Here is a 27,004-nt window from a genome sequence, read left to right on the forward strand (position 1 = left end):
GATGATGATGATACCAGTTGCTGAAAATTGCAGGAGGGGAGAGTCAGGAAAGCATTGTTTAATGTTTGGACAAGATATAAGGATTTGCTTGAAAATAAAACCCCAAGGTGGTTGTCACCGATGGAAGCGAAGGCTCAGAAAAAACTTAATATGGAGGCCAAATGGCCGAAATATTGGGAAATTTTGGAACAAGTGGGAGACAAATTGAAATTGCAGAGTTATGAAAAACTAAAAAACAAAGTGCGTGATTGGCTTCATTATTATCAAATAATGGAGGCATACAATTCGGATAAGAAAATTGGATTCCAGGTGGAAAAATCAAAATTGGAAACAGAACTGTTAAATCCCAAAACTAAGACTTTGTCAAGAATGTATAACTTGCTGTTGAAATGGAATACTCAGGATGAAACGGTGAAATCTGCTATGATTAAATGGGCACAAGATGTTGGATATAACATTATGTTTGCTGACTGGGAACAGTTGTGGACCACAGGTATGAAGTTTACGGCATGTAATGCCTTAAGAGAGAATATTATGAAAATGATATACAGGTGGTACATGACACCAGTCAAGCTTGCAAAAATCTATCATTTGCCCGATAATAAGTGTTGGAAATGTAAAGAAACTGAAGGTACATTCTTTCACCTTTGGTGGACGTGCCCAAGTATTAAGGCTTTCTGGGAGATGATATATAATGAAATGAAAAAGGTATTTAAATATACCTTTCTGAAGAAACCAGAGGCCTTTCTCCTGGGCATGGTCGGCCAACTGGTGCCAAAGAAGGATAGAACTTTCTTTATGTATGCTACGACAGCAGTAAGAATACTTATCGCAAAGTATTGGAAGACACAAGATCTACCCACCCTGGAAGAATGGCAGATGAAGGTGATGGACTACATGGAACTGGCAGAAATGACTGGCAGAATCCGAGACCAGGGAGAAGAGTCGGTGGAAGAAGATTGGAAGAAATTTAAAGACTACCTACAGAAATATTGTAAAATTAATGAGTGTTAAAATGATGTTGGATGAAAGTTATGTGGTTTTTAGCTATAATGCTATAAGGTGTATGAAAAAAAAAGGACTATTAACAGACAAAAATTTAATGTTATATTATTTTAAGATTAAAGATTAGGATAAACAAAGAGGGGAAGGATTTGCTGAACTAACAAACTGAACTGGAATACAAAAAGGGAGGTGTGAGGAGGTCCGGGAAATAAGCAAACAAAAGAAAGTGATGGAAAGATGGAACTGTTTTTTTTTAATCTATTTTTACTTTGTATTTTTCTTTTTTCTTTTTTCATTTTGTAAAATTCTAATAAATATCTTTTAAAAAAATTGCAGGAGGGGAGAGTGCCCTTGTGCTCAAATCCTGCTTGCCGGTTTTTGCACAGGCATTTGGTTGGCTACTGTGAGAGCAGGATGCTGGACTCAATGAACCATTGGCCAGATCAAGCAGGCTGGGCTTATGTTCTTATGCATCAATAAGGAGGAGGGCAGCCAAGACGAAGCCTACAGGTACTACAGAAGAGGCTTATACACAGGATGGTTTCTCCCTCCCCTTCATAGCTGTCAACTTTTCCCTTTTCTTGCGAGGAATCCTATTCGGAATAAGGGAATTCCCCTTTAAAAAAAGGGAAACGTTGACAGCTATGCTCCCCTTTTCCATTGGTATCGTCCAGAATCTTTCGGTTTACGTCACTGCCCACTCTTAAGTGTGATCACTTTCAGCTTCTCTCTAGTGGTATTGCCCTGATTTGGCTCAATCTAGCGCAGCCTCTTGTCTATTACCAAAGACCCCTCCCTCGCAACGGCAGTGGTGCGGTCTGGAACTGCCCAGCAGCCTCCGCCATTGTTAAGACGCGTTGTTTGATCGCCCTGCCGTTTGATCGCCCGCGCCTTTGTTGAAGTGTTAGAAGGTGTTACAGCTCAGGGAGCCTCTCGGAACCTGCCACTGCCTTTTGTGCCCCGCGCCCCACCTTCCCTGGGGGCTGGTGTGTATGAGTGTTTTAACATCGCGAGCTCGCGATGTCCACGCCCGCCCGGAGGCGCCTCATGCGGGACTTCAAAAGGTAAGCGCTGAGTCGGGACCCCCCTTCCCAGAGGCTAACGAGGAAAGCAAGTAAGGAAGAGGTGAGGTGATCCAACATGGCGCTAATAAAGGTAGCGTAGTGACAGAGTTGTGTTACTTGCACAAGGCAGGCAGTGGCGCACATGGATGGAGAGTTACGTCGTTTGCCCTGATTGGGTGGACGGTGATACTCTCTCCCGCCACTGAATTGGGTGTCTCTTTTTCCCGTTCCTCCCTCCCAAAACAGGCTTCAGGAGGACCCTCCAGCCGGAGTCAGTGGGGCTCCCTCGGAGAACAACATAATGGTGTGGAACGCGGTCATATTTGGGTGAGTAGGCAGGCCTGGATCGCCTGTTCTTCCTTTTCCAAATAAATCCGAAAAAAGAGGTTTAAAACTCTGTAATCTCATTGTCCAGATCTCCGTTTCTCTCAGAATAATAATCAGCAATCCTTATCGCGCATCTTGAGGGGGGGGGGTCTGCCAGTGTGTGCTCTTCTTACTATTATTATTCTTATTTCACTTATATCGTGCTGTTCCTTCTAGGAGCACAAAATGAAAATGCCTGTTCCCATTCAGTGTTTTTCATAAAGTTAGGTATATATGTATCTTTCTATGCTTTCCAGGAGTGCAGAATGATATGTCTTCGATACATGTATTTATTATAGTAATATTATTACAGTAGAAAACTGCTTGTATTTTGGGAAGAAAAAGAAAGACACAAGTGTAATAATTATAACTGTAGCTGCATCTCGCTCCTCTCCTGTTTCTAAGATGTTCATAGTAGGGTCTATGTGCTATTAAAATTATTGCTTTAATGATTATAATTAGTTTTGCTCATCCTCTGAGGTCATGTAGTTTTGCAGGGATGACTGTTTGTAACAGCTATTGTTCTTAATTGTATTTTCCTCTTTGTCCAGTGATGGCGGAAGGTCTTTTTTTAAAATTAAAAAAAAATCTCAACAGTGTTATAAAGTCATATATCCAGGCAGAGAGGATTGTGTTTCTGTGTTAGTTTACAAAAACTAGAGCTGGTGCTGGACAAAATTTATTTTAATTCCAATAAGCAGCCTCTGGTGTGTTGTACATTTTTAAAAAAATCTCTTGCTGTAAGGCAGGAATCGCCAACCTTTTTGGGCCTATGGACACATGTGCAAACAGGTGAAACTGCTGTGGGCACCACACACCCATCATGACCTATTCTGTTGAGTACAACAGAATGCTTTTTTCCAAGTCTAATTTCAGCTGCAAAGAGAGGACCATGTGGGCTCCAGGAAAGGCTTCTGCAGGCATATTTTTCGCACCATAGGACGCACCAGGAAGCGGCAGGAGGCGCTGCGCAGAGAGGGGGAGAATTTCCCCCCTCTTGTTTTCCCCCTCTAAAACAAGGTGCCGTTTAAGGTGCGCTCAGTTGCCTTCAGGCGGCTACCTTGGAAGCCTGGAGAGCGAGAGGGGTCGGTGCGCACCGACCCCTCTCGCTCTCCAGGCTTCAGGTTCCTTTCGACCTGCTCTTTGGGGCTGGCGGGGGGAAGCCCACCACCAGCCCCAAAGAGCAGGTCGGGGAGCAGTGGAAAGGCGCACAGCGGAGAGGCTGCTGCCATAGTCACACGTCACCTCTCCAGCTGGGAGAGGGTTGCGGGGCTAAGGCTTCTTTAGCCCCGCGCGTGCTCTCCCGGCTGGAGAGGTGGCTCGCGGCTATAGAGGCTCCTGCCATAGCCGCGCGTCACCTTTCCAGCCGGGAGAGGGTCGCGGGGGGCTTCTTTAGCCCCGCGCGCACTCTCCCGGCTGGAGAGGTGGGGCGTGGCTAAAGAGGCTCCTGCGGGGCTATGGCTTCTTTAGCCCCATGCGCGTTCTCCCGGCTGGAGAGGTGCCGTGCATCACCTCTGAAATGATTCTGAAATCCTTTATGTACTTTTACTTTATCATACCATAAATATGCATGCCATCCAAATCTACTATGTCCTTCTAGATCTAACACATATCTGTTTTTCAATATTATCCATTCCCGGATCCAGCAGATGCAAGATGCCTCATAGTATAATCTCAAATCCGGCAGGGCAAAACCTTCTCTCTCTCATATCTGATAATAATTTATATTTTATTCTTGGTTTCTTCCCTTGCCAGATGAATCTAGAAATATATATTTGCCATTCTTTGAAGCATCCAGTACTGCTTATCACCGGGATTGATTGAGATAACATTCTTGACAATACATTCATTTTAATCATTGAAATTCTCCCCCATAACGATAAATTCATTCTCCCCAAATTCTAAATTCCTTTTTATTTCTTTCCATTTTTTTCATAATTATCTTTGAATATATTAATATTTTAGCTGTCAACCATACCCCCAGATATTTTACTTTTTAATGTATATTTAAATCCATTATCTGTTGTAACTCCTTTTTGTATTGCTCCATCACATTTTTCAATAAAACCTTAGTCTTATTTTATTCAGTTTGAAACCTGACACCTGTCCAAAGTCCTGAATTTTTTCCAATACCTTTGGTAATGAGTTTTTGGGGTCCTCTACCGTAATCACAAAGTCATCAGCAAATGCTTTTAATTCATATGCTTTATTTCCTACAGTTATTCCTCTAATTGTTTCATCTGTGCTTATCTTCGTCACCAGGACCTCTAGCACTAAAATAAATAATAATGGTGACAGGGAACAGCCTTGTCTTGTCCCCTTTAATATCTTACATTTTTCTGTTGTAACATTATTCACAATTAACATTGCTTGTTGATTGGAGTATACTGCATCAATACCTCTCCCAAAGGTCTCCTCAAAATTCATCTTTTATATTACCATCTCATTTCTAACTTCCAGGTGTGCTCTATAACATCAATTATATTCCTTATATTATCCTTCATCTGGTGTCCTGGTAGAAAACCAGCTTGATCATAATGGATTATTTCTGTCAAGACTCCTTTCAATCTATTGGCCAAGATGTTTGCAAATAATTTATAATCGTCGTTTAATAGAGAGATCGGTCTATAGCTTTTAACCAAAAGTAAGTCTGCGTCTTAGGACGCGGGTGGCGCTGTGGGTAAAACCTCAGTGCCTAGGACTTGCCGATCGTATGGTCGGCGGTTCGAATCCCTGTGGCGGGGTGAGCTCCCGTCTTTCGGTCCCAGCTCCTGCCCACCTAGCAGTTCGAAAGCACCCCTAAGTGCAAGTAGATAAATAGGTACCGCTTTATAGCGGGAAGGTAAATGGTGTTTCCGTGTGCTGCGCTGGTGCTGGCTCTCCAGAGCAGCTTCGTCACGCTGGCCACGTGACCCGGAAGTGTCTCCGGACAGCGCTGGCCCCTGACCTCTTAAGTGAGATGGGCGCACAACCCTACAGTCGGACACGACTGGCCCGTACGGGCAGGGGTACCTACCTTTAAGTCTGCGTCTTGCTTTGGGATTAAGGTAATGAATGCCTCTTTCCAGGCCTCTGGTACTTTACCGTTCTTTAAAATTTCATTCATAACATCTTTCAATGGCTGCACCAGAGAGTTCTGGAGTTGTTTTTTAAATATTTAGCTGTCAGGCCATTGGGTCCTGGTGTTTCAGGGGAGGAAGTTTCTTAGTTGAGTATATGTCCAGTCACCTGTGAACGATGATGGCTGTCTTCAAATATCTGAAGGGGTGTCACATTGAAGAGGGAGCAAGCTCGTTTTCTGCCGCTCCAGAGGCTAGGACCCAAACCAATGCATTAAAATGCAAAGAAATGAGATTCTGACTAAACATCACGAAGAACTTTCTGGTGGTAAGAGCTGTTCGACAGTGAAACGATCTCCCTCAGAAGGTGGTGAACTCTCCTTCACTAGAAATTTTAATGCAGAGGTTGGATAGCCGTATGTCAGGGATGCTTTAGTTGAGATTCCTGTGTTGCCGGGGGTTGGATTAAATGACCCTTGGGGGTACCTTTCTGTGTGACAAATTGGTTGCCATCAGACCAGAGCCATGCAGCACCATCATGCTGCTGCCTTTATTTTTAAAATAGCAGCAAAACTGGGGCGGTGAGCAGTGTGCAGTTTCCTTAGCACTGCTGTTTTAATTACACAATGCTATGGAGTATTTGGGGGTGGTATCCCCACCATTTGACCCAGATGGCATCTGGGTTGAGAGCAGGATTAGAGGTGGCAGCAGCACAGGAGCAGGTGACTGCTTGGTAGAAGTTATTTACATAAGTAAAACTACCCACATGTAGAAATTGTGAAATTGCTAAAACTTTTGGTTTTTTTCTCCCGAAACTCTTAAAGCTTGCTCACTCTGACCCCCATTTCTGTGCTGGGCATGGGTCAAAATTCAACTATACAGTGGAACCTTGCCTGTCAAATGCTTTGGAAGTAAAATGTTTCGGCTTTCAAATGCCGACAACCCGTAAATGAATGCTTCCATTTTCAAACGTGCCTCGGAAATCGAACAGCTTCTGAGGCACGTTTCTCCATTTTCCCCCCATGGATTTTGCCGACCACCCATTGCACCTCGATTGTTGAACGTTTTGGAAGTAGAACGGTCTTTCAGAATGGATTACTGTCAGAGGCTCAGGAGCAGAAGAGCAGGGGAGAGAGCAAATAGAGAGCGGAGGAGAGGAATCAGAGGGGAGCGTAGGGGAATATGACAGTGGACCGAGAGATTCCATGAGCTTCTCCAGCGAATCAGAAGATTCCCAGGAGGGGGCGCCTATGGTAAGGGCGAGGCGAGTCCCAGGGGGGACGATCCATAAACAAGGAACCAGAGGGGAGTCCCAAAGGAGTAGCGGAGGAGTAGGGCCAGTTCCCCCACCAGAGCACAGTGGGGGGGAAGAGTCACGTGAGTCAGGACCAGCTTCTCCTCCATCGGGGAGTGGGGAGACGGAGGGAAGGCCAGGTCCAGCTAGCCTCCCCGAAAGGGGGAGCAGTGACACAAGTGTAACGGTCAGAAGGAAAGTGGGAGGCTGCGCGCGCGCGCCAAGTTCAAATGTGGAGGAGCGCGGGACAGCAGAAAACCCGGATTGGGAGCCAGGTCCTAAAGCCAGAAGGAGGGGGGGAGAAGAGTCAGCAGAATCAGCGTCAGAGGAATCTAGGAGGGCTGAGACTCCGACTAGCAGAAGGACCCAGAGAAAGAAGGAACAGAGGAAGAGGTGGAGTAAGGCTAGAATCTTAAGCTGGTGTCAGGGGGGAGGAGATTCAGATGGGACTTCTACGGTCTGATGGATAGACGTAGCGTTGCGCGCTGCGCGTCTGGAAATGAAACTGAACTTCAATAAAGACTTTTAAACTTGAGCAAGAAGCAGCGTTGGTCTTGTGTGAGCTGGGACCTTGGGCAGCACTGACAATTACGTTCGGCAACTGAGGTACCACTGTATGTCATTCTGTAAAGGCTGACTGCCAGTTCAACAGTAAACTAAGTTTGGCAAACAACATGTGAGGTGCTGATATGCTTTCTCCTCTTTCAGGCCTGAGGGAACCCCATTTGAAGATGGTAAGTATTAAAACAAAACTAAAAAATGTTTTCAGTGAACAGAAGGTGGATGTAATCAATATATTAACGACTCCCAGGATTTCATGGATCAGCTGTCCTTGCTCTCTCTCGGCTAAAACACAGCCAGCTGCAATTAAGCATTTTGCCTTGTAAGTGGTGACTAGGCTTACTGTGTAAATAGTGCCCTTTACTTAAGGACTTATTTGAATTTTTTCTTATAAACGAAGTCTGCTTAAGGTAACAGTGTATCATACGTGTTCAGAGGCAATATATCTTTGATCAACGGTTATCAAGGATGGCTATCTCCATAAATAGAGAGTGTTTCAAATACATGGTCCCTTTTCTCTTTCCTCTGGATAAAAATACTGGTTCATTCCCTCCCATTTTGACAATTGTAGTCTTCTCCTCAATCCCCTTTCTAGCACTTTGCTGTCAACTTCATTCACCTCCCTGGTTGTTCTGATCATGTGGTCTATCTACATTGTTCAAAACCAGTTTGAAGCCCACATCGCAATAACAGTTTCATTATATTTGACCCAGCAATATATTGCGAACAGCCTTCAAAACTCCAGGTAGCAGTACAATTGCAAGCAATTTGAGAAGTCCTGTCCCTGTGTATGGTGATTACTGGTTGCTGCTTTCCAAATACTGTTTTGCCTCCCCCAAGTGAGATGGGCTGGCTGCTTCCTGCCAAGCAGCAGGAAGGTCAGGTGTAGGACTGGGTGATAACTAGTTTTCAATATTGCGGTATATCACTGGCAACTGCTACTACTTAAGGTTCTGAAATGGATAAATGATGATATTATCAATCACCTAATGGTCACTTTCAGCAGCAGGCAAGCCAAAATGCATCCAAATGAGACACTTGGGTTTGGGCTTCACTACCAAATGGTGGTATTCAGGACAATCCAAAGTACGGTGATGAGTCATAGTGAATACAAATAATCTGGGACTGCCAGCAGGCCTGCTAGGCAGCAGAAGCGGCAGCCGCCTGGCAGCAGTGGCACAATCAGCAGCCTATGAAGCCTTGCCACGGCAGTGGGCAGTGGTAGCAGAAGCCTGCGAGGCCTTGTGGTGGCCTGCAAGGCCTTGCGGCAGTGGCAAAAGCAACGACGGCCTGCGAGGCCTTGTAATTGTGGTGGCAGTGGCAGCGGCCTGTGAGCTTCCTAGAGGCATCTGGCTGGCCCACTGTTGTCAGTGGAATAGCAGACTACGTAATAATTGAATCTCCTATACCTAGGGAATTCCGTGAAACTGCTGGAGCATCTGCACAACAGGTACAGGGGAAGTTTCAATCTGTGAACAAGATAATTAGGCCTTTCCTCTTTCAATTGCAGGAACTTTCAAGCTTACCATAGAATTCACAGAAGAATATCCAAACAAGCCACCTACTGTTAGATTTGTTTCTAAGATGTTTCATCCAAATGGTATGTACCATCTAAAATGGAGTGGTTTGTGTCTTTAACTACAGCAATAGTCATGGAAATGGACTGGATACTGATGATTTAAGGGAATTGCAGTCATATAAATATATGCTAAATGTTGCTGAGAATCCATTCTACATGGCCTTTTAAATTTCTAGCAGAATAGGGTGATTTCCCGAGTGACTCCCCTGATCACTGAGGTGTAGAATCCTTTAATTTTAAAGGCAAGAGGAAAACTTCTAAATGAAACCAAATCTACTTAGTAGCAGTACTAGTTCGTTGTTTGGGTTCTTATAATCCTAGATCTTGTCTGCTTCTGATATTTTGGTTGTATGACTTCTGATGGAACCCTATAGTAAACAAACTTTTCTTGTCACTAGCCAAGTGTAACCAATTAGATTTCTAGCACTCCTATAGATGCTAATGCTTTTGTATATGAGTTTTTAATAGCTTTATTTTCAGTGGATTTTCTCATCCTACATTTATATCCTCTCCTCTCCCCACTTTATGAAGAATTCTAAAGCCTATATTGCAAAGTTCACATTAGACTTGCATTAGACTTGCATAGATCTTAGAAAGGAAATGTGTTCCTGGTGCTTAATCCTTGCTTGAAATACCATGCTGTGAACATCTTCATAAACATAGTTGTGAGGTCAGAAAGGAGGATGTGTTGGTGGAGCAAGGTGCAGTTTACAGATTCAGTTCACCAGGGGCCTGTTTCATAACTTGTGGAAATCAGATGAGGAACAAGCTTCAGACACTTACTCTGTGCATGACTTTAGTTAGTTATTCAATAAATGCTGACAATGAGCTGTGAGTGGCAACCTGGCAAGAGAAACTTGCAGGGCACTGGCTCTTGTTATGAAACCCATTAATTTCCTTTTGTAGTCTATGCAGATGGTAGTATATGTCTGGATATTCTTCAGAACCGTTGGAGTCCTACCTATGATGTATCATCCATCTTAACATCCATACAGGTAACATCAGGGATTTAGTTTCTGTAATAACCATGAAAGCAGAAACACAACTATCTGGTGAACTATCTGCCATGTGATTCCATCATCATTATTTAAGACCCATCCTTTTATTTCTCTTAATTATAAAATGCAATAGTATAACTACAGGGGGTTGGACTAGATGATCCTCATGGTCCCTTCCAACTCTACAATTCTATGATTGTGATTCTATAAATGTACATACCATGTGGGTAAAATACAAAATAACTGAAACACTACTGACTAAACAACTGGGAAGGGCCTAAAGTGTTAAAAGCACTTCAAAGAACACCCCCCCCCCCAATTTAATTAGTGATACATTGCATCCCCACTCTGTGACTTGCCCAAAAAGATTAACAAAATGGCTTCACAAACTGAAGCAGCTATACATTTCAGAAGCACTGCATCACTACTTTTTTCTAGTGGTGATGATTACCTTTTGCGTATTTGGTGTAGCAGAAGCATATTCTTACAGTCTTGAGAGTGTGCTTTCTCCTCCCCTTCCTTTTTGCACTTTTGAAAATGTTCAGAAGTCATCCACCTTCAAACTGTCGCTTGAAGCCCATGCAAGATGTCTGCTGGTAGGGTGTTCACAAGGCCAAAAGCCTTGGACGGTTCTCTAATGGACTGTTCTCCCATCAGAACTGATTCAGAGCATAGTTATGTAGGCTTAAAGGAGTGGCTCATTGCACACATTAAGCTTTGCTGTTGGAACAAAGATAATTGTTAATTGTGTAACTTGTACATGTGGAGAGTGCATGTCATTGTGTTAAAAACAATGGGATAGGTGCAGGCTAAGCAGGGGACCTGAAATATCCAAGAAACGTTCCTAATATACATGGTACATCTGTCAAGTTTTGATATGTTGAATTAACCATTTTGCTTGCTTTGTTTGAAACCTCATTATGAAGCCTGATCCATCTTTTTCTTCTCAAAACAGTCTTTACTGGATGAGCCTAATCCAAACAGTCCTGCAAACAGCCAGGCAGCTCAGCTATACCAAGAGAATAAGCGGGAATATGAAAAACGGGTTTCTGCAATAGTAGAGCAGAGTTGGCGTGACTGTTGACCCTGGATGATGCGTCTGAGTTGTTCTCCTAGCATCACTGCATTTACTTTAAAAAGCAAAATAGCTGTTGTGCTGTTGCCACTCAACCTTACTGAAGCTTCTTTCTCCTTGGACAACAGAAAGCAACCCCTCCCCCATGAGGTCAAATGTACTGTACTTGGGTTACTTGTAAAAGACTTAATAAGGCTGAATTCCACTTTCTGTGATCTACCACCTCATATTAGGGCAGTATTGTGCATTTCTCTAGTGCAGGGACATCCAACTCCCAATAGACTGCAATCTGCTCACATTATAAAAAATCTGTCAGTGATCTACTCATTGTCGTAAAAAGACTAGCAGTTATCTACCCATAATTGTTGAACTTTTTTCAGGAAGCCAAAGTTGTGGTTGGGGTTGTTGTTTTTTTGCTTTTTTTGCTTCTTTTTAAGGAGATCGCTGAGGGGCCAGAGATCTGCCAGGAACACCCCACAATCTACCTGTTGGACATGCCTGCTCTATTCTACACTAATATTTTAATTGTAATTGTGTTATACACAATGTAGCTAGATTTTTTTAAAAAGAATGTTTATCTACAATATACATTTTTAACTGTGACTCAAGTGCTGATCTGTCTAGGCTGGTCATTTAACTGCTTGTATCAACTTCAATGCATCTGTAAGTACTGTGTGAAGAACTAACTTTTCCCTGCTGTTTTCTCATTCTTCCTTTTTTCTGTTCAGCAATGTGATGAAAGCATTTCAAATTGCAAAATGGGCTATTATTTTAAGCTCATCAGAGGTGAGGGAAGGAGGTTACAGTTTGTTCTGTGGGTCATGTGCAAAGTGATTTATCATTGTAGTGTGGTAACATATCTAAGGAAGTGCTAGGTATCCTTTCTTTTAAGAATATCCGAACTGCTTAGTAGTTTTCAAGGCTTTTTGAAGATTGCTATGGGACAGGGGTTGACAATAACTTTGTGGCGCGCAAAGAATGAGAGAAAAATCAAAGTGCTTGTTTCCCTTTCTACAGGTGAAACTCGGAAAATTATAATATCGTGGAAAAGTTCATTTATTTCAGTAATTCAACTTAGAAGGTGAAACTAATACAGTGGTACCTCGGGTTACATACGCTTCAGGTTACAGACTCCGCTAACACTGAAATAGTACCTCAGGTTAAGAACTTTGCTTCAGGATGAGAACAGAAATCGTGCGACGGCAGCATGGCAGCAGTGGGAGGCCCCATTAGCTAAAGTGATGCTTCAGGTTAAGAACAGTTTCAGGTTAAGAACAGACCTCCGGAATGAATTAAGTATGTAACCAGTATTACGTATGTAACCAGAGGTACCACAGAGAAAGATGAGAGACATGAGACCTAGCAATGCAGAAGAGCTGAAGGCTGCTATTGAAGCATCCATGCCACGCCGCATTGAGGCAGTAATTGATGCAAAAGGGGCCCAAACCAAGTACTGAGTACATATGCATGCTTCTACTTCTCAGACGTCCAATATTGCTCTATTTGCAATCCTTGTTTTGCTGATTTCATTTAATAATCTAATTTTCTGAGATGGTTAATTTGAGGTTTTCATCAGCTGTACGCCATAATGTCACAATTATAACAAATAAAGGCTTGACATATCTCACTTTGCATGTCATGAGTCTATCTCATATATTAGTTTGACCTTTTAAGTTGAATCACTGAAATAAAAGAACTTTTCCACGATATTCTAATTTTCCGAGTTTCACCTGTATAACTAATCCTTCTGTCTCTTACTAGAGAAAATAAGATGCTACTGCTTTGCTTTCTGTTTTTAAAAAAAACAGTAAGGAGGTCACAAGTGCTATTACTGCATTTTTCAATCTCTCACCTCCCTTATCAAGTTGTTCAACCTTTGGAAAAGCAGTTTTGTAAGCTCAGTTTCTACATTTTAGATACTTTAAGCAGCAGTGTCGGAGGAGACTGATCAATGTGTTTGCTCTTCCAGTGTCTTCTGTGTATATATTAATTCAACTTCACACAATTAACCCACGTACAAAACATTTTACAGTTACTTGTAAATAAATGTATAATCTTAAAGTGCTTATTGTTGAAGGCGGCAAAATACCTATCACTATTTTTATTCTGGTAAATGTTCTGGAAAAAATAATGCTGCTGCTAGTTGCCCTTCTTCAAGCTGGCTTCACCTGCTTGGGGAGCTTATATTATAGAAACAGTCTGAAGCAGCTTACCTTCCATATGCAATTGAAATTATTCAACCCCCATTGCAAATCAGGTTTATTTGAAAACAGCTGAAAGTCTGTAAATTTTGATATGAGCAAATCAAACAAAAGCAATTGAAGTAGCTCAACACAACGGATGCTTCAAGTGGTTTCCCCAAATTCAGCTGAAATTGCAACTTATATGGCAGGCATAGGCAAACTCGGCCCTCCAGATGTTTTGGGACTACAACTCCCATCATCCCTAGCTAACAGGACCAGTGGTCAGGGATGATGAGAATTGTAGTCCCAAAACATCTGGAGGGCCGAGTTTGCCTATGCCTGTTATATGGGCTTCTCCAGCCTCACTATTATTGAATCCCCTAAATAGAATCCCTCACAACAGCACGAATACAACAGGTGTTGTCTCAAGCACACCTGATGCAACTAATTAAGGGCTTTATTAGTTGCACCAGGTGTGCTTGAGCTGCAACACATGAAATACCAGAGCTGGCTAGGGGCTTGTGGAGTGTCAAATTTGGCTGCAAGTTAGAAATATGGCCATAGCTGTCAACTTTTCCCTTTTCTTGTGAGGAATTCTATTCAGAATAAGGGAATTTCCCTTTAAAAAAGGGAAACGTTGCCAGCTATGAATATGGTTAAGTCAAGAGAATGGTCCAAGAAGGTCAGAGAAGAGATCATTGGCCTTCACAAACAAAGAGCAGGATACAAAACGATAGTGAAGGTGCTGAATGTTCCTAGAGAGACTGTTGGAAGCATAGTTTGGAGGTTCAAAGTTAAAGGAACAGTGGTCACACTACTTAGATGAGGCAGAAAAAGGAAGCTATCTGCGACAGCAACCAGATTTCTGAGATGGTAGGCTGGGAAAAACCCTCAGCGACTGCAAAAGAGCTGCAGCAAGACTTGGTGGCAGCAGGCACTGAGGTTTCAGTGAGCACAGTAAAGCTCATAGTAAATGCAGGGGGTTTCCATGCCAGAACTCCCAAGATGTACACAATACTGACCCAAAAGCACAAGAAAGGTTGGCTCCAATATGTTCAAAATCATATACATAAGCCACAAAAGTTTTAGGATTCTGTTCTGTGGAGCAATGAAACAAAATTGGAACTTTTTGGCCCCATGGATCAGCACTATGTCTGGAGGAAGAGGAATGAAGCATACGCTGAAAAGAACACTCTGCTTACAGTGAAGCATGGTGGTGACTCGATGATGCTCTGGGGCTGCTTTCCATCCTCTGGCACTGGAAACTTGCAGCGTGTGGAAGACAGGATGGATTCACTGAAGTATCAGAATAGCCTAGGAGGAAACTGGGGTGTGTGTGATCCATTGGAGCAGTCAAATACAACATTCCTTGTTTCCCTAGAGTGGACACAGACGGGGTGTTATTCCAGCCAAGGTAGAATTTCTTGTTAAACCTGGTCTGGAATATCCTTCCACCTGCATGTGACCAGGTAGGTGGACGTGACCCTTGCAGACTCTACAAAGGGGCCAGTCATGCAGCCATCCCTCCTCTCTATTGCCACTCTCTTCCATTTTGGCCACTGCTCCTGATGCTGTCTGCTGGCTCTGTGCCAGCAGCACATCGGCCCATCCTTACAAGGATGTAAGCCACACTGTATCTGTAACTACAAGCTAAACGCTGCCTTCAGGGATCATACTGTGAACTGAACGTGAGTAAACTTCATTACTCATAAGGAAAAGATTTGTGTCTTTTATTTCTTTTTAAGAGGGAACAAAGGGGTCTTACCAGGAATATACTCCAATCTGGGCATGCCAAATTGGATTGCTTAACTAGATTCAAATGAATCTGCAAACTAGCTTTCTGCCGTGTGAAGGCGAATGAGCTCTGAGATATCTATCTATCTCACTCACTAGCATGAGTGAGGAAGGATAATATTTAATCAATATATCCCCTCCTACTGTCCACAACATTCCCACAGAAACGTCATGCCATCTGCTGAAGTTTAGGCATCTTTGGATTTTCCAACAAGACAGTGATCCCAAGCATACCTCAAATTTCATCAAGGGTGGGTTGCAGAAGTAGTCCTGGAAGGTTCTATAGCGGCCATCACAGTCACCTAACTTGAACCCCATAGAAAATCTCTAGTGGGATCTGAAGAAGGCGGTTGCAGCACACAAACCCAAGAATATTAGAGTCCAACAGGATCTCTGCCTTACATGGTATCTTACGAGCGAAATTCATGACACTCCTCTCACAAGTGGTGCCCTGCATGCTACTGAGCAAACAAAAGTGAAAAATCCAATGAGCTCTATAAGGCTTTAGTAAGTGTCTCTTGCTTCTTAACCAGATACAAGGTTAAGTAGGGTGGTTGTCCCCTGTTGCAGTTCATTAATGGTCACTGGAGTACTCCTTCCATGCATCTGGTTCTTAATTGCTGAACACATTCTATGCCACCTTCAGCAGTTCCTTAGGGCTGTACATTTCCCAGCTTCCTCTATAAATGCTGCAGTAACTTTTTACATTGGCAACTGACAAGCAAAACTGTGTATGCATGTGTGCAGCGGGAACTAGATTTTGGACTAGATGACCCAGGGGGTCCCTTCGAACTCTACAATTCTATGATTGAAATGGTTCTTCTGACTAAATTGGGCAGTAGATTTAATCTCTTGGTACAAATATCAGAAAAGGCGTTCCACTTTCCCTCAACTATCATTGGGGGTGGGATGGATGCCTCTTCTTGGATAGCACCTGCAATGATCTTTGTGCTTAAGCTAAAATTATTTTTATGCATATACAAAAGTTATGCAGGCTTATTAGTAAACCAGCTTATTGTTCCTGGCTATGGAAGTTAGTAGGACCAGTAGTCTGGGATGACAGGAATTGTAGTCCAAAAGCAGCTGGAGACCCAAGTTTGGGAAACCCTGGGATAGAGGGTTGGAAGAGGTAGTAGTTTCTTAGATCCTTAACAAGCCTACATGTTCCTTAAGGGCTCGTGCTGCTGGAAGGGAAGGGCCTTTTCCACAAAGCCTAGTTTTGGAGTGAGAAAAAAGGGAAATTAAAATTTCTCACACGCACATACACACCACATGCTACTGTAGCAAGGCAGAACCTTTTACTTGTTGCTGTCCACATGATATACAAGCACATGTACACAAAAGATGCAGAAGAAGAAAATGAGTATTGGGAGGCTACATATAGAAACAAGCGAATCAGCCCCCAGAGGTGTGTTTTTTTAGTACTTCACTGATCAATAGCAGTAGAAGAAAACCACTCCTCCGGATTTCATGTTAGTGTCAAAAGGTGATGGATAATGCCTTAATTTATTCAATGACTTCATCAGTTTTGGAAAGCAGAAGCCTAACCACTTCAAGGTAAAACCCAAAATCCTGCAAGTTCTGCAACACACACACTAAAAAATAAATTCCATGCCAAAGAATTACAGATCCTAGATCTTCTTATGACAGGGTAGAGAACCTGTGGCTTTGCACCTGATGTTGCAGGTCTACAACTCTCATCACCTGTTAAACATGCTGGCTAGAACTCATGGGAACTGAAGTTCAACAACATCTGGAGGACACTGGGCTTCCTGTCCTCTATAATATGAAATACAAAAATTAAAACAAGCTGGTCTATCTTTGCATAATCCTGATAATACAGAGGTGTGACATACTCCCTCAACCCCCTCCCACAAAAATGGCATCAGAGCTATCTTTATAGACTTGTAGGTTAAAAATCACAGCTGTTGTGGCACAGTTGAGCATATTTAAGGCCCACTGATTTCAGTGGGAGCATTATGTTAGTGCTATAGCTCTTTTAAAATTACAGTGGTGCCCCGCAAGACGAATGCCTCGCAAGATGGAAAACCCGCTAGACGAAAGGGTTTTCCGTTTTGGAGGTGCGTCGCAAAACGAATTTCCTATGGGCTTGCTTCGCAAGACGAAAATGTCTTGCGAGTTCCTGCAGGGTTTTTTCCCTCCCCCCCCTTTTTCCCAAGCCGCTAAGCCGCTTATCAGCTGATCTGCTAAGCCGCTAAACAGCTGATCTGCTAAGCCGCTTATCAGCTGATCCGCTAAGCCCGCTAAGCCGCTAATAGCGCTAATCCGCCACTGTAATAGGACTCTGGCACACTCCTCCACCCCTGCCCAAGTGGAGAACTTTGGATTATGCCTTTGAATATTTTTTTTAAAGAAAAATCTGACTCTGGCTTTGCTGATTTCACCTCCCATTCCAGCTTCTTCAGGGCTTATATCAGGGATGGAGAACCTGTGGGCCTCCAAATGATGATGGACTCCCAATTCCCATCAGCCCAATATGACCAATGGCCAGGGGACTACATCTGGAGGATCACAGCTTCCTCATCTCTGGCTTTTAGGGCACAAATGCAGAACACACAACCTTGGGTAAACCAATCACCAAACACTAGTTACTTTGACAATTATCTGAAAAGGTCCCCCACCCTGTTCTTTCCACAATATAACCCAACATTTTAAATACAAAACATGCCATTCTGTACATGTCCACAAATAAATAAATGTATTATTAATAGCAACTTTACATATAGGTTTCTTCATACTGCCACCTTTCAGTTTTTCAACTTTATTTTTTTTAAGGCAAAATAAAGAGGGGACTCATGCTTTTTTTGTTTTTTATTCACTTTAACACACCAACAAAAAGACAAATATCCATATACATCAACACAAAGCAAAAAGAAAAAGAAATATATATATATATATATATAAAATAATAATCTCAAAACAGTAAAATAAAAATGGTCTTTTTCTACAGTCCACTCCTTACTTCAGTTACTCACCATTGGCTTGCTGCCGAAACAGAACAAGATATTATTAAAATTTATTAAATTTTAATCTATCTTAGGTCATACATCATACTTAAAACTGCTACTGATATTATTCAAATGCTGTGACAGAGTTTAAACTACAATAATTATTTTTCAAATAGATTTTAAAGACTTCCTATTTTGAAACAAATACCTTGTTTGGTTTGGTTTATATTTTATCAAACAAGCTATCTAATTCCACAAATTCAGCCAGTTTCTAAATCCATTCAAACCTTGAAGGAAATTTATCACTCTTCCAGTTTGCCGCAATAAGAACTCTTGCTGTGACCATGGCATATAGAAAAGCCCTCTTACCTTTTTGGGAATGTCCAAATCTGTAATTCCCAAAAGGCTGGCTTCTGGATTTTTTATTAAAGGATATTTTAAACATTTTTTTCCAATTCTAAATGGTTATCCTCCCAAAACACCCTAATTTCCTTGCACTGCCACCACATATGAAACAGAGTACCTGGCTTTTCTTTACACCTCCAGCAGTTGCTTGGGACACTTTTATACATCTTGGAATGTTTCCAAGGAGTTAAATACCATCGGTGTTTCATTTTTAGGAAATTCTCTCTCAAAGAGTAGTAAGCTGTGAATTTCCAATTTGTTTTCCACAATTTTTCCCATTGGGTCGGATTATTGTGTACCCAAAGTCTTGCGATAACCATAGCCACTGTGACCTCCTCCTCGACTTCCCAGTCAAGGAGGAGTTGGTATACTTTCAAAAGTGTTTTAATTTTGGAATTCACCAAATCAGATTCAAATCTGGAAATCTCTGTGGCAAAACCCTTCAGTTTACCGGTTTTAAATGTCTCAAATAATTGGTGGTATTGAAACCAATCAGATATGTATTCCCTTATTTCCTCGAAATTTTTTAGCTTCAATTGGTTATCTTCTTCCTTTATGAGTACTTTATATGTTGGCCAAGCTCCCTGGGTATTTTTTCTCTTCACTGCACACACCTCTATTAGTGAGATCCACCAGGGGACTTTGGGCTCTAACAAGTTCTTATATTTCTCCCAGACAGTAAATAACGATTTCCTGTCAATATGATTCGATTTAAAAAAAAACGAACTTTAGCTTTCCCATACGCCAAGTATGCCATCCCCATCAATTATCAAAACCCTCCAGGTGTAAGAGGTCCAGGTCTTGCAATGTACACCACTCCTTTAACCAGGTAAAGCAGGCTGCTACATAATATAATTTCAGGTCGAGCAGGGAGAAGCCTCCTCTGTCTTTTATATCAATTAGAATTAAATGTTTAATTCTGGGTCTTTTCCCTTGCCATAAAAATTTAGAAATCTGTTTTTGCCAATTCTTGAGACAGTCTGCTCCACCCAGTATCAGAATCATTTGGAATAAAAATATTAGTTTGGGGTGCACATTCATCTTTATAACGGAAATCCTACCCAGAAATGAAAGTTTCAACCTGCTCCAAATCTTAAGATACCTTTTGATCTCTGACCAAGTTTTCATATAATTGTCCTGGAATAAATTTATATTTTGGGGGGCAATCCAAATACCTAAATACTTTGCTTTATTGCATATCTTCAGGCCCAATGTTTTTTCTAAGTCTTCCTTTTCCTGTGTTTGTACATTTTTAACCAGCAGTTTTGTTTTAATGGTATTCAGTTTAAATCCTGCCACTTGTCTGAAATTCTTAATCAGTTCTAACACTCTTGTCAAGCTTTATTTAGGATTTTCAGTCATAATAAGTAGGTTGTCGGCAAAAGCCTTTAGTTTGTATGCTTTATTCCCCAGTGTAATACCTTTAACAAGCTGCTCTTCTCGTATCGGAATATTCAGAACCTCCACCACTAGGATAAATATCAGTGGTGACAATGGACATCCTTGCCGAGTTCCCTTACTTATTTTACACTCGTCTGTGATTTTACCATTGATCATTATTTTAGCCAATGATTCCGAATAAATGACATTTATAAATGACATCTATTCCTTTGCAAAGATTTTTGCCAAGTTCGTTTGCCAAGTTCGATTTCTTGTATTAAATTTTTCATAAACTTCCAAGAAACATGCTCAAATGCCTTTTTGGCATCAACCAGCATAATAGCAGCAGGTTTATCAATTTTATAAACAAGGTACTGTATTCTAAAGCATTGATCACACATCTGAGATTGGTTTGCATATAACGTCCTGGGAGGAACCCAGTTTGATCTTTGTGGATTATTTCTTTCAGAACTGTTTTTAGCCTGTTTGCAATGATGTCAGCAAAAATCTTATAATCATTATTTAACAAGGCATTAGGTCTATAATTTGAGGGATCAGTTCCTTGTTTGTGGATGAGGATGATAAAACTTTCTTTCCACAAGTTCGGTAGCATTCCGTTTATGAAAATATCATTCATTATGTCTTTCATAGGTAAGAATAGTGATTCCTCTAATTTTTTTAATAATAGATAGTTGATCTTTGGATTGCTTGCTGCACCTCCAGAGCAATTATTGGGGAATTCAATGTAGAGATTTTCTCCTTGGGGATTATGGGTAATTTGCTTTTATTCAAATAATAGGTCATTTTTTCAATTTTCTCCGGTCCTTCTTTATATAACTTTTTTATAAAAATTGGCAAAGTGCCTACTAATTTCCTTCGGGTCTTGAATCCACATCTCATCAATTTTAATTTTATTAATAATTATTTCATCCTGTTTCTTTTTTAATTGCCAGGCCAGAAGTCTGCCTGAATTATTCGCAAATTCGAAATTTCTTTTAATCATTTTTATTAAGTTTCCATTTTATATAAATATAACATACTCAAACCTATCCATTCTGAAGGAAATCAGCCCTGAGTGCTCACTGGAAGGACAGATCATGAAGCTGAGGCTCCAATACTTTGGCCACCTCATGAGAAGAGAAGACTCCCTGGAAAAGACCCTGATGTTGGGAAAGATGGAGGGCACAAGGAGAAGGGGACATCAGAGGACGAGATGGTTGGACACTGTTCTCGAAGCTGCCAGCATGAGTTTGACCAAACTGTGGGAGGCAGCGAAAGACAGGAGTGCCTGGCGTGCTCTGGTCCATGGGGTCATGAAGAGTCAGACACGACTAAACGACGAGGATGAACATACTCAAATTTTTCACGTTATATTCCGCTCTCACTAACACACGACTCCCCTCCCTCCCAGTCCATGATTACCTTAAATTATCTTTTTTAATTGCTGTAGTGGAAAAGTGGAAAACAATTGTATTTTGAGGAGTTAGGTGGCATGTCCCTTTCCCTTTAACACATGCAGTCTGGACTAGATACCCTGCTGCAATGGACTGGGAGGAACAGATGCCCCCATGGCAAACAATTGATGAAGCAGTAGAGCAGTTGTGAGGGATGGTTATGCAGACTGGACTTTACTTGCAAGGGTTTGCAGGGCCGGATGTTCAGCGTTTTACCGCAGGAATGAGAGCACGTGTAATGAAAGGTGCCCCTCCCCACATGCGAGGTCCTGTTAGCACTGCTTGGACCGGCACAGGGGGTAGCAGTGGGGGAGGTAGTTGTGTTGTTAAGTCAACTAGGAGAGATCCACAGGGAAAGTGTCACCAAGCCCCAGGCACATGCGGCAAGAGAGGGGGAGAAGTTTCAACAAGTCAAGAGTAGGCAAGCCAAGAAGCCAGCTAGTAAGATAACATGGGGGCAAATGTTCATGGAGCTTCTCAAGGCAGGGGTGCCTAAAGTAGACATTGATGGTATTGCAACAATGAAGATATATAAGATGTGGAAACAGAGGTGTGCTGATGATCACAGGGAGATAGACAGCAATCCTCAAGTAAGGGGAGCCGCCCCACCAGAGGAGGCATTTTATCCCTCTTGGAAGGAGGCCCAGGGGTGGGAGATACCACAGCCCATGGATTAGGGGGGTGGCAAAACTCCGGAGGTAAGGCTAATAAAGACAGCCATCCCTGGAGATCAGCGCCCTCATATACCTCTGACCATATATTGGTCTTGAACAAATGTGCAGCATGTAATGGCCCTCATGGATACTGGGGCCGAGGTAACCCTGATACATGGCAACCCCGATAAGCATCAGGGGGCCACAGTTTATATCAATGCTTATGGGGATGGGGAAGAGCGTACCACTCAGGTGGCAGTATGTCTAGCTTTGGGAAAGTCTAGACCCTTTTGGGCAAATGTGTTAGTCTCTCATGTACCTGAATATATCATTGGAATAGATTTATTGAAAGGGAGAGAATTTCAAACACCATGGGGTCAGTTCTCTTTTGGGATTCGGGCCATAATGCTGGGAAGGGCAAAGTGGACCCCATTAAAAGTACCACCACCTTGCAAAGTGGTATATGTAAAGCAATATTGACTGTCGGGGCGGGGCATAAAGAGATATCGCAAACCATTCAGGGATTGCTGGAAGTGGGAGTTCTAAGACCAGTGGTCTCCCCTTTTAATTCTCCAGTATGGCCACTGAAGAAGCCAGACGGCACGTGGAGAATGACAGTTGATTATCGGCAATTGAATAAGCATGCCCTGCCACTGGCTGTAGCTGTGCCAGACATAGTGACCTTATTGGAACAAATAAGAGAAAAATGCTGGTGCTTTGAGCCAGGGGGCCACCAAGTGGCGCATTGGAAGATGGCCGACAATAACATCTCTCCGACCCACACGAGGTAATTAAGAGGCTGCTATGGGAAGTATGCAGTCTTCCCAACCCCCCAAGGAGATGGGGGGGGGGACTGCCTTGCCAGCGGTGTCCATAATGCACCCCCGGAATCAAAAGAAGGGGGTGCCGGACACTTGGCATGAGCCTTCGGTGAAGTCGGCTCTTCCTGACGCTGTCTCCAATTAGCGCGTGCTGGTTCGCTTTAGCTCGGAAATATAATTGGAAACATATAATTGGAAAGAAGCTAAAGCACATACATCAAGCAAAGTTCGGGAGATAAGACTGCTGATTAATGGATCTTTGTGATCGGAGCGACGGACGGGACAAATAAATCAAGTGATGAACCACCATTAAGAGATTGGTATGTTTGGAGTGAAACGGAGGGGGGTGGAGGAAAAAACTTTTATTTTCTTTGCCTTATGTGAGTATTAATAACCCTCCACCCCAGAAAGAAGATCGTTGCATGTTATTAATCACAAGCAGGAATTTAAGAACTGTGTGGAGTGAATTATTGATTAAAAGAGAGGATCGATAAACTTCGGAGTACGGAGGAAAATTTTATGACGCAGCTCTAAATGGCGTCTCGCTAAAACAGGCTTGTCTAAGAAAGATGGGGGGAGGAGGACCAGGATCATCGGAATGCGAATGATGATTGGAATGTGATCTAACCTGGCAGAGCCCTCTGTGATATATTTAGCAAGCCTGGGAAAATTAAAGGACAGACCGAGGATAAATTCTTTACGGAAGTGTGGAATGGCGTCTGTCCCTATGTGATATGATTTTTGGAAATGTAAAGCCCACACAGAGGATGTTTGTTTCCAACCTGCTTGTGAAGATTATCAGAGATTGCAAAGAAAGGAATATATGATAACAACAAGAAGATGAAGAAAGTAATAAAGAGACTATCTGGACAGAACTGTCTAATTAAAGCAGCAATATACGAGATGCTTGGACCCGTTCGGAGCTTGAAGTATGGGTACCCCCAACAAAATTTAAAAATCTGGCTGTATAATTTGGAATTAATGTGATTTGGAAATAATGTGATTTGATTGGCCTGTTAATAAAAATTATTTAAGATAGAAAAATGCTGGCACCTGGCATGCCGTAATTGATCTGGCTAATGCATTCTTCTCAATAGCAATTGCCCCTGAGTCCCAGGATCAATTTGCATTCACCTGGGAAGGCAGGCAGTACACCTTCCAGGTTTTACCACAAGGGTACGTGCACAGTCCCACGCTATGCCATGGGGTGGTGGCTAGAGACTTAAAGGAAGTTATACTGAACTCTACCTTGTTTATGGCCCATTACATTGATGATATTATGCTATCAGGACCTACAGAAGAGGAGGTTCAGCAGGGCCTAGCCATTTTAAGTGACCACATGAAAGCCCGAGGGTGGGAAATTAATCCCGGAAAGATCCAGGGACCAGCACGACAGGTGCAGTTCATAGGAGTGATCTGGGCAGGACCTATGCGGCATATTCCTGAGAAAACCCTCAATGTAATTGCCACTTTGCAGGCTCCACGCTCCAAAGAGGAGGCTCAATAGCTGGTGGGGTTTTTGGAGGCAGCATATTCCCCATTTGGCACAGATATTGGGGCCAATTTACAACGTGACAAGGAAAAAGGCCCAATTTGAATGGGGGGAGCTGCAAGGGAAAGCCTTAGCTGAAGCCAAAGCTGCAGTAGCGACTGCCATGCCATTCGGACCCTATGAAAAAGGGCAACCTTTTGAATTGCAAGTGTCAACAGATAAGGAAATTGCTGTCTGGAGTTTATGGCAAAGGGGGCCAGAAAGGGAAGCAGATTCCTCTAGGGTTCTGGTCAAGGAAATTGCCCACTGCATCATACACTCCATTTGAAAAACAGCTTCTTGCCTGTTACTGGGCCTTGGTAGACACTGAGTGCTTAACTGGGCAAGACCCAGTAATGTTAAGACCTGCCATTCCAATCATGGCATGGGTTCAGGATGAATCTGTTAGTCCGAGAGTAGGACGGGCTCAGCAGTCCTCAATTGTTAAGTGGAAGTGGTACATTGCCGACAGAGCAAGGGTAGGGCCTCAGGGAGTCAGTGCACTGCAGGAGCAGGTGCTAGCACTGACACCTACAGGGGAGGAGGTGCAAGAGAATTCTGTGGTCAAACTGGATAAAGTCCATTTCACAGATGGGTCGGCTGGATACCAAGGAAATGAGAGAGTGTGGTGCGCTGCAGCCATCAATCCTAAAACAATCCCCAGCGATGGAGGCGCCCCCATAAAAATTAAGCAGCTAACACCTACCCACACGTTAAAGGGGTGGGGGAAGGTATTTGAGCAAGCTGAATTTGAACAGTCGTCCTCTGTATGCTGGACTTTGCAGCGAATGAGCTCACAAGGAATATTCTTACCAGTAACCCACCTCAAGGTATGGAAGGTTCAGCCATACGGTAAGCTACCCCTCCGGGCAATGCCTGATAGTGCAGGAGCAGATCTCATCACGCCTGAGGAAGTAGTGGTACCAGCTGGAGGGCAGGTAACAGTATCCTTAGGCATAGGGATTGCAGTGCCTCCTGGTACGTATGGGCGAATTGCACCGTGGTTGGAGCTGGCCCTCAAGGGCATCCAGATACTAGGAGGGGTGGTGGATACTGGTTACCAAGATGAAATAAAAGTACTACTGCATAATATTGGTGTGCAAGATGTGATTCTCCCCACAGGACAGCGAATAGCTCAACTTATCTGTGAAAAATAAGGATACCAACTATCCAGGGAGTAGCCGGTCCAAACCAGCCTACAAACAAAGGTAGCAAAGAGTCTGAATCAATAGATTCAGATTTCATGGCATGACAAAAAGTATGGGTGGTGTATCCCAACCGGTCTGACCAACCAGGGGAAATAATTGGTAGGGGCCTGAGGGCCACCTATTGGGTGCTGCTATCCCAAGCCAGCGCTCCAATTTGTTTGGATTATGCTAAACTGAAGCAAAGAGAATGATAAAACGCATTTTCAGAGTTACCTTAAATGTTTATTAGTTGGTATTAATTTTGTTTCTTTCATTTAGGATCTCTTAAGTATCCCACAAGAACATGCACAAGCCTTCCTTTAATGAGGAACAACCTATCTTCTCCCAAAGACGATGGCTCCCAGGCACCCAGGACAAGCGCATGAACAGAACGGGGCAAGGGATAAGAACGATGTCCAGAAGATGTGGAACACCGTCACCCAAATGAAACCAAGGATGTAAAGGAAATGGAACATGCCACGGGGTGGAATGTAGTGGAAATGCAGAAGACAACTGTATTTTGAGGGGTTAGATGGCATGTCCCTTTCCCTTTAACATCCCCAGTTGGATTCTTGTGTTTCGCACACCTGTCAGGAGTTTATTGGGTTCTTCTGTGTTGCAAGTGCTGGCTGGATGCCGGCTGCAGGTAGTGGGAGACTCTCAGCCGCTCTGTATTAATCATGAGTAATGCCAGGTGCACTTGATTACATCAAGGCAGGCTATAAAAGCCATAGGTGGGGGGGGGGAGCTTCTGCCCAGATCAAAGGACCTGATGCTGGGAGACCTACGGTCGGGGTCTTTCTCCTGCTGCTCTACCTGGGGGCTCCGGGCAGCTGAAGAGGAGATTGGGTGGCCCCTGTCGGGTATGTTTTATGTTATGCTTTGTATGTTTGTTTGTTTGTTTGTTAATAAAACTGTTTTGGTTCCCCTTCCACCTCCTCATTCCTTTTGTCCTGATATTCTTGGAAAGAACTGCCGCATTTGGCAGCACAATTGCTTTTCATATTTCCCCTCTTTACTCTCTATTCAATTCTGATAATCACAAAATGTTTATTGTAAATCGGTGCTTTCTATAAACTATAGTCCTATCAGTGTTGTTAGATGTTCACAATTATCTTTCAGATACTCTACGAACTTATTGCAGTCTTTGTGAAATGTTTTGTCCCACTGGTTTCGGATTTTCCCAGTCAATTTCGCCAACTCAGCATATTCCAACATCTTTGTCTACCAGTCCTGGATCGTTGGTAAGTCCTGTTGTTTCCATCTGTGCGCTATTAAAACGCTTGCTGCAACAGTTGCATACCTAAACAGTTTTTGGTCTTTCTTGGGTATTTCCTCACCTATTATTCCTAATAAAAATGCTTCTGGTTTCCTTACAAAGGTAACCTTTAACATTTTCTTCAGTTCATTATATATCATAGCCCAAAAGATTTTGACTTTATTATAAGTCCACCACATGTGGAAAAAGTTGCCTTCCTTGACTTTGCATTTCCAGCATTCCTTATTTTTACATTTTTGCATTTTAGATAACTTAGTTGGTGTTATATACCATCTATACATCATTTTCATCACATTTTCTTTCAATGCAGTACACGCTGTAAAGCTTAAGTCCCTCTTTCCATAAAT

General features: G+C 42.7%; 2 protein-coding genes across 5 annotated transcripts; both read left to right on the forward strand.

Moving 5' to 3' along the window:
• The first annotated feature begins 1,730 nt into the window (after nt 1-1,730).
• On the forward strand, nt 1,731-26,277 carry LOC128405941 (ubiquitin-conjugating enzyme E2 A). Of its 4 annotated transcripts, none has more exons than XM_053372982.1 (7): nt 1,731-2,069; nt 2,316-2,396; nt 7,497-7,522; nt 8,860-8,949; nt 9,835-9,923; nt 10,882-11,023; nt 25,658-26,277. In XM_053372982.1, exons 1-6 carry the CDS (start codon nt 2,026-2,028, stop codon nt 11,008-11,010), a joined length of 459 nt encoding a protein of 152 aa, XP_053228957.1. In that variant the 5' UTR covers nt 1,731-2,025; the 3' UTR covers nt 11,011-11,023; nt 25,658-26,277. The 4 variants fall into 4 exon arrangements, with proteins under 4 accessions (XP_053228957.1, XP_053228956.1, XP_053228958.1 ...); XM_053372981.1 differs by lacking the exon at nt 25,658-26,277 and adding an exon at nt 11,439-13,062; XM_053372983.1 differs by lacking the exon at nt 25,658-26,277 and adding an exon at nt 11,439-13,062 and having other exon boundaries at nt 2,052-2,130.
• LOC128405937 (uncharacterized) lies at nt 23,683-25,649 on the forward strand. The gene has a single exon (XM_053372979.1). The coding sequence runs from the start codon at nt 24,332-24,334 to the stop codon at nt 25,346-25,348; it is 1,017 nt and encodes a 338-aa protein (XP_053228954.1). The 5' UTR covers nt 23,683-24,331; the 3' UTR covers nt 25,349-25,649.
• Nucleotides 26,278-27,004: the final 727 nt, after the last annotated feature.

This window comes from Podarcis raffonei, chromosome W, assembly GCF_027172205.1.
Source record: "Podarcis raffonei isolate rPodRaf1 chromosome W, rPodRaf1.pri, whole genome shotgun sequence".
NCBI lineage: Eukaryota > Metazoa > Chordata > Lepidosauria > Squamata > Lacertidae > Podarcis > Podarcis raffonei.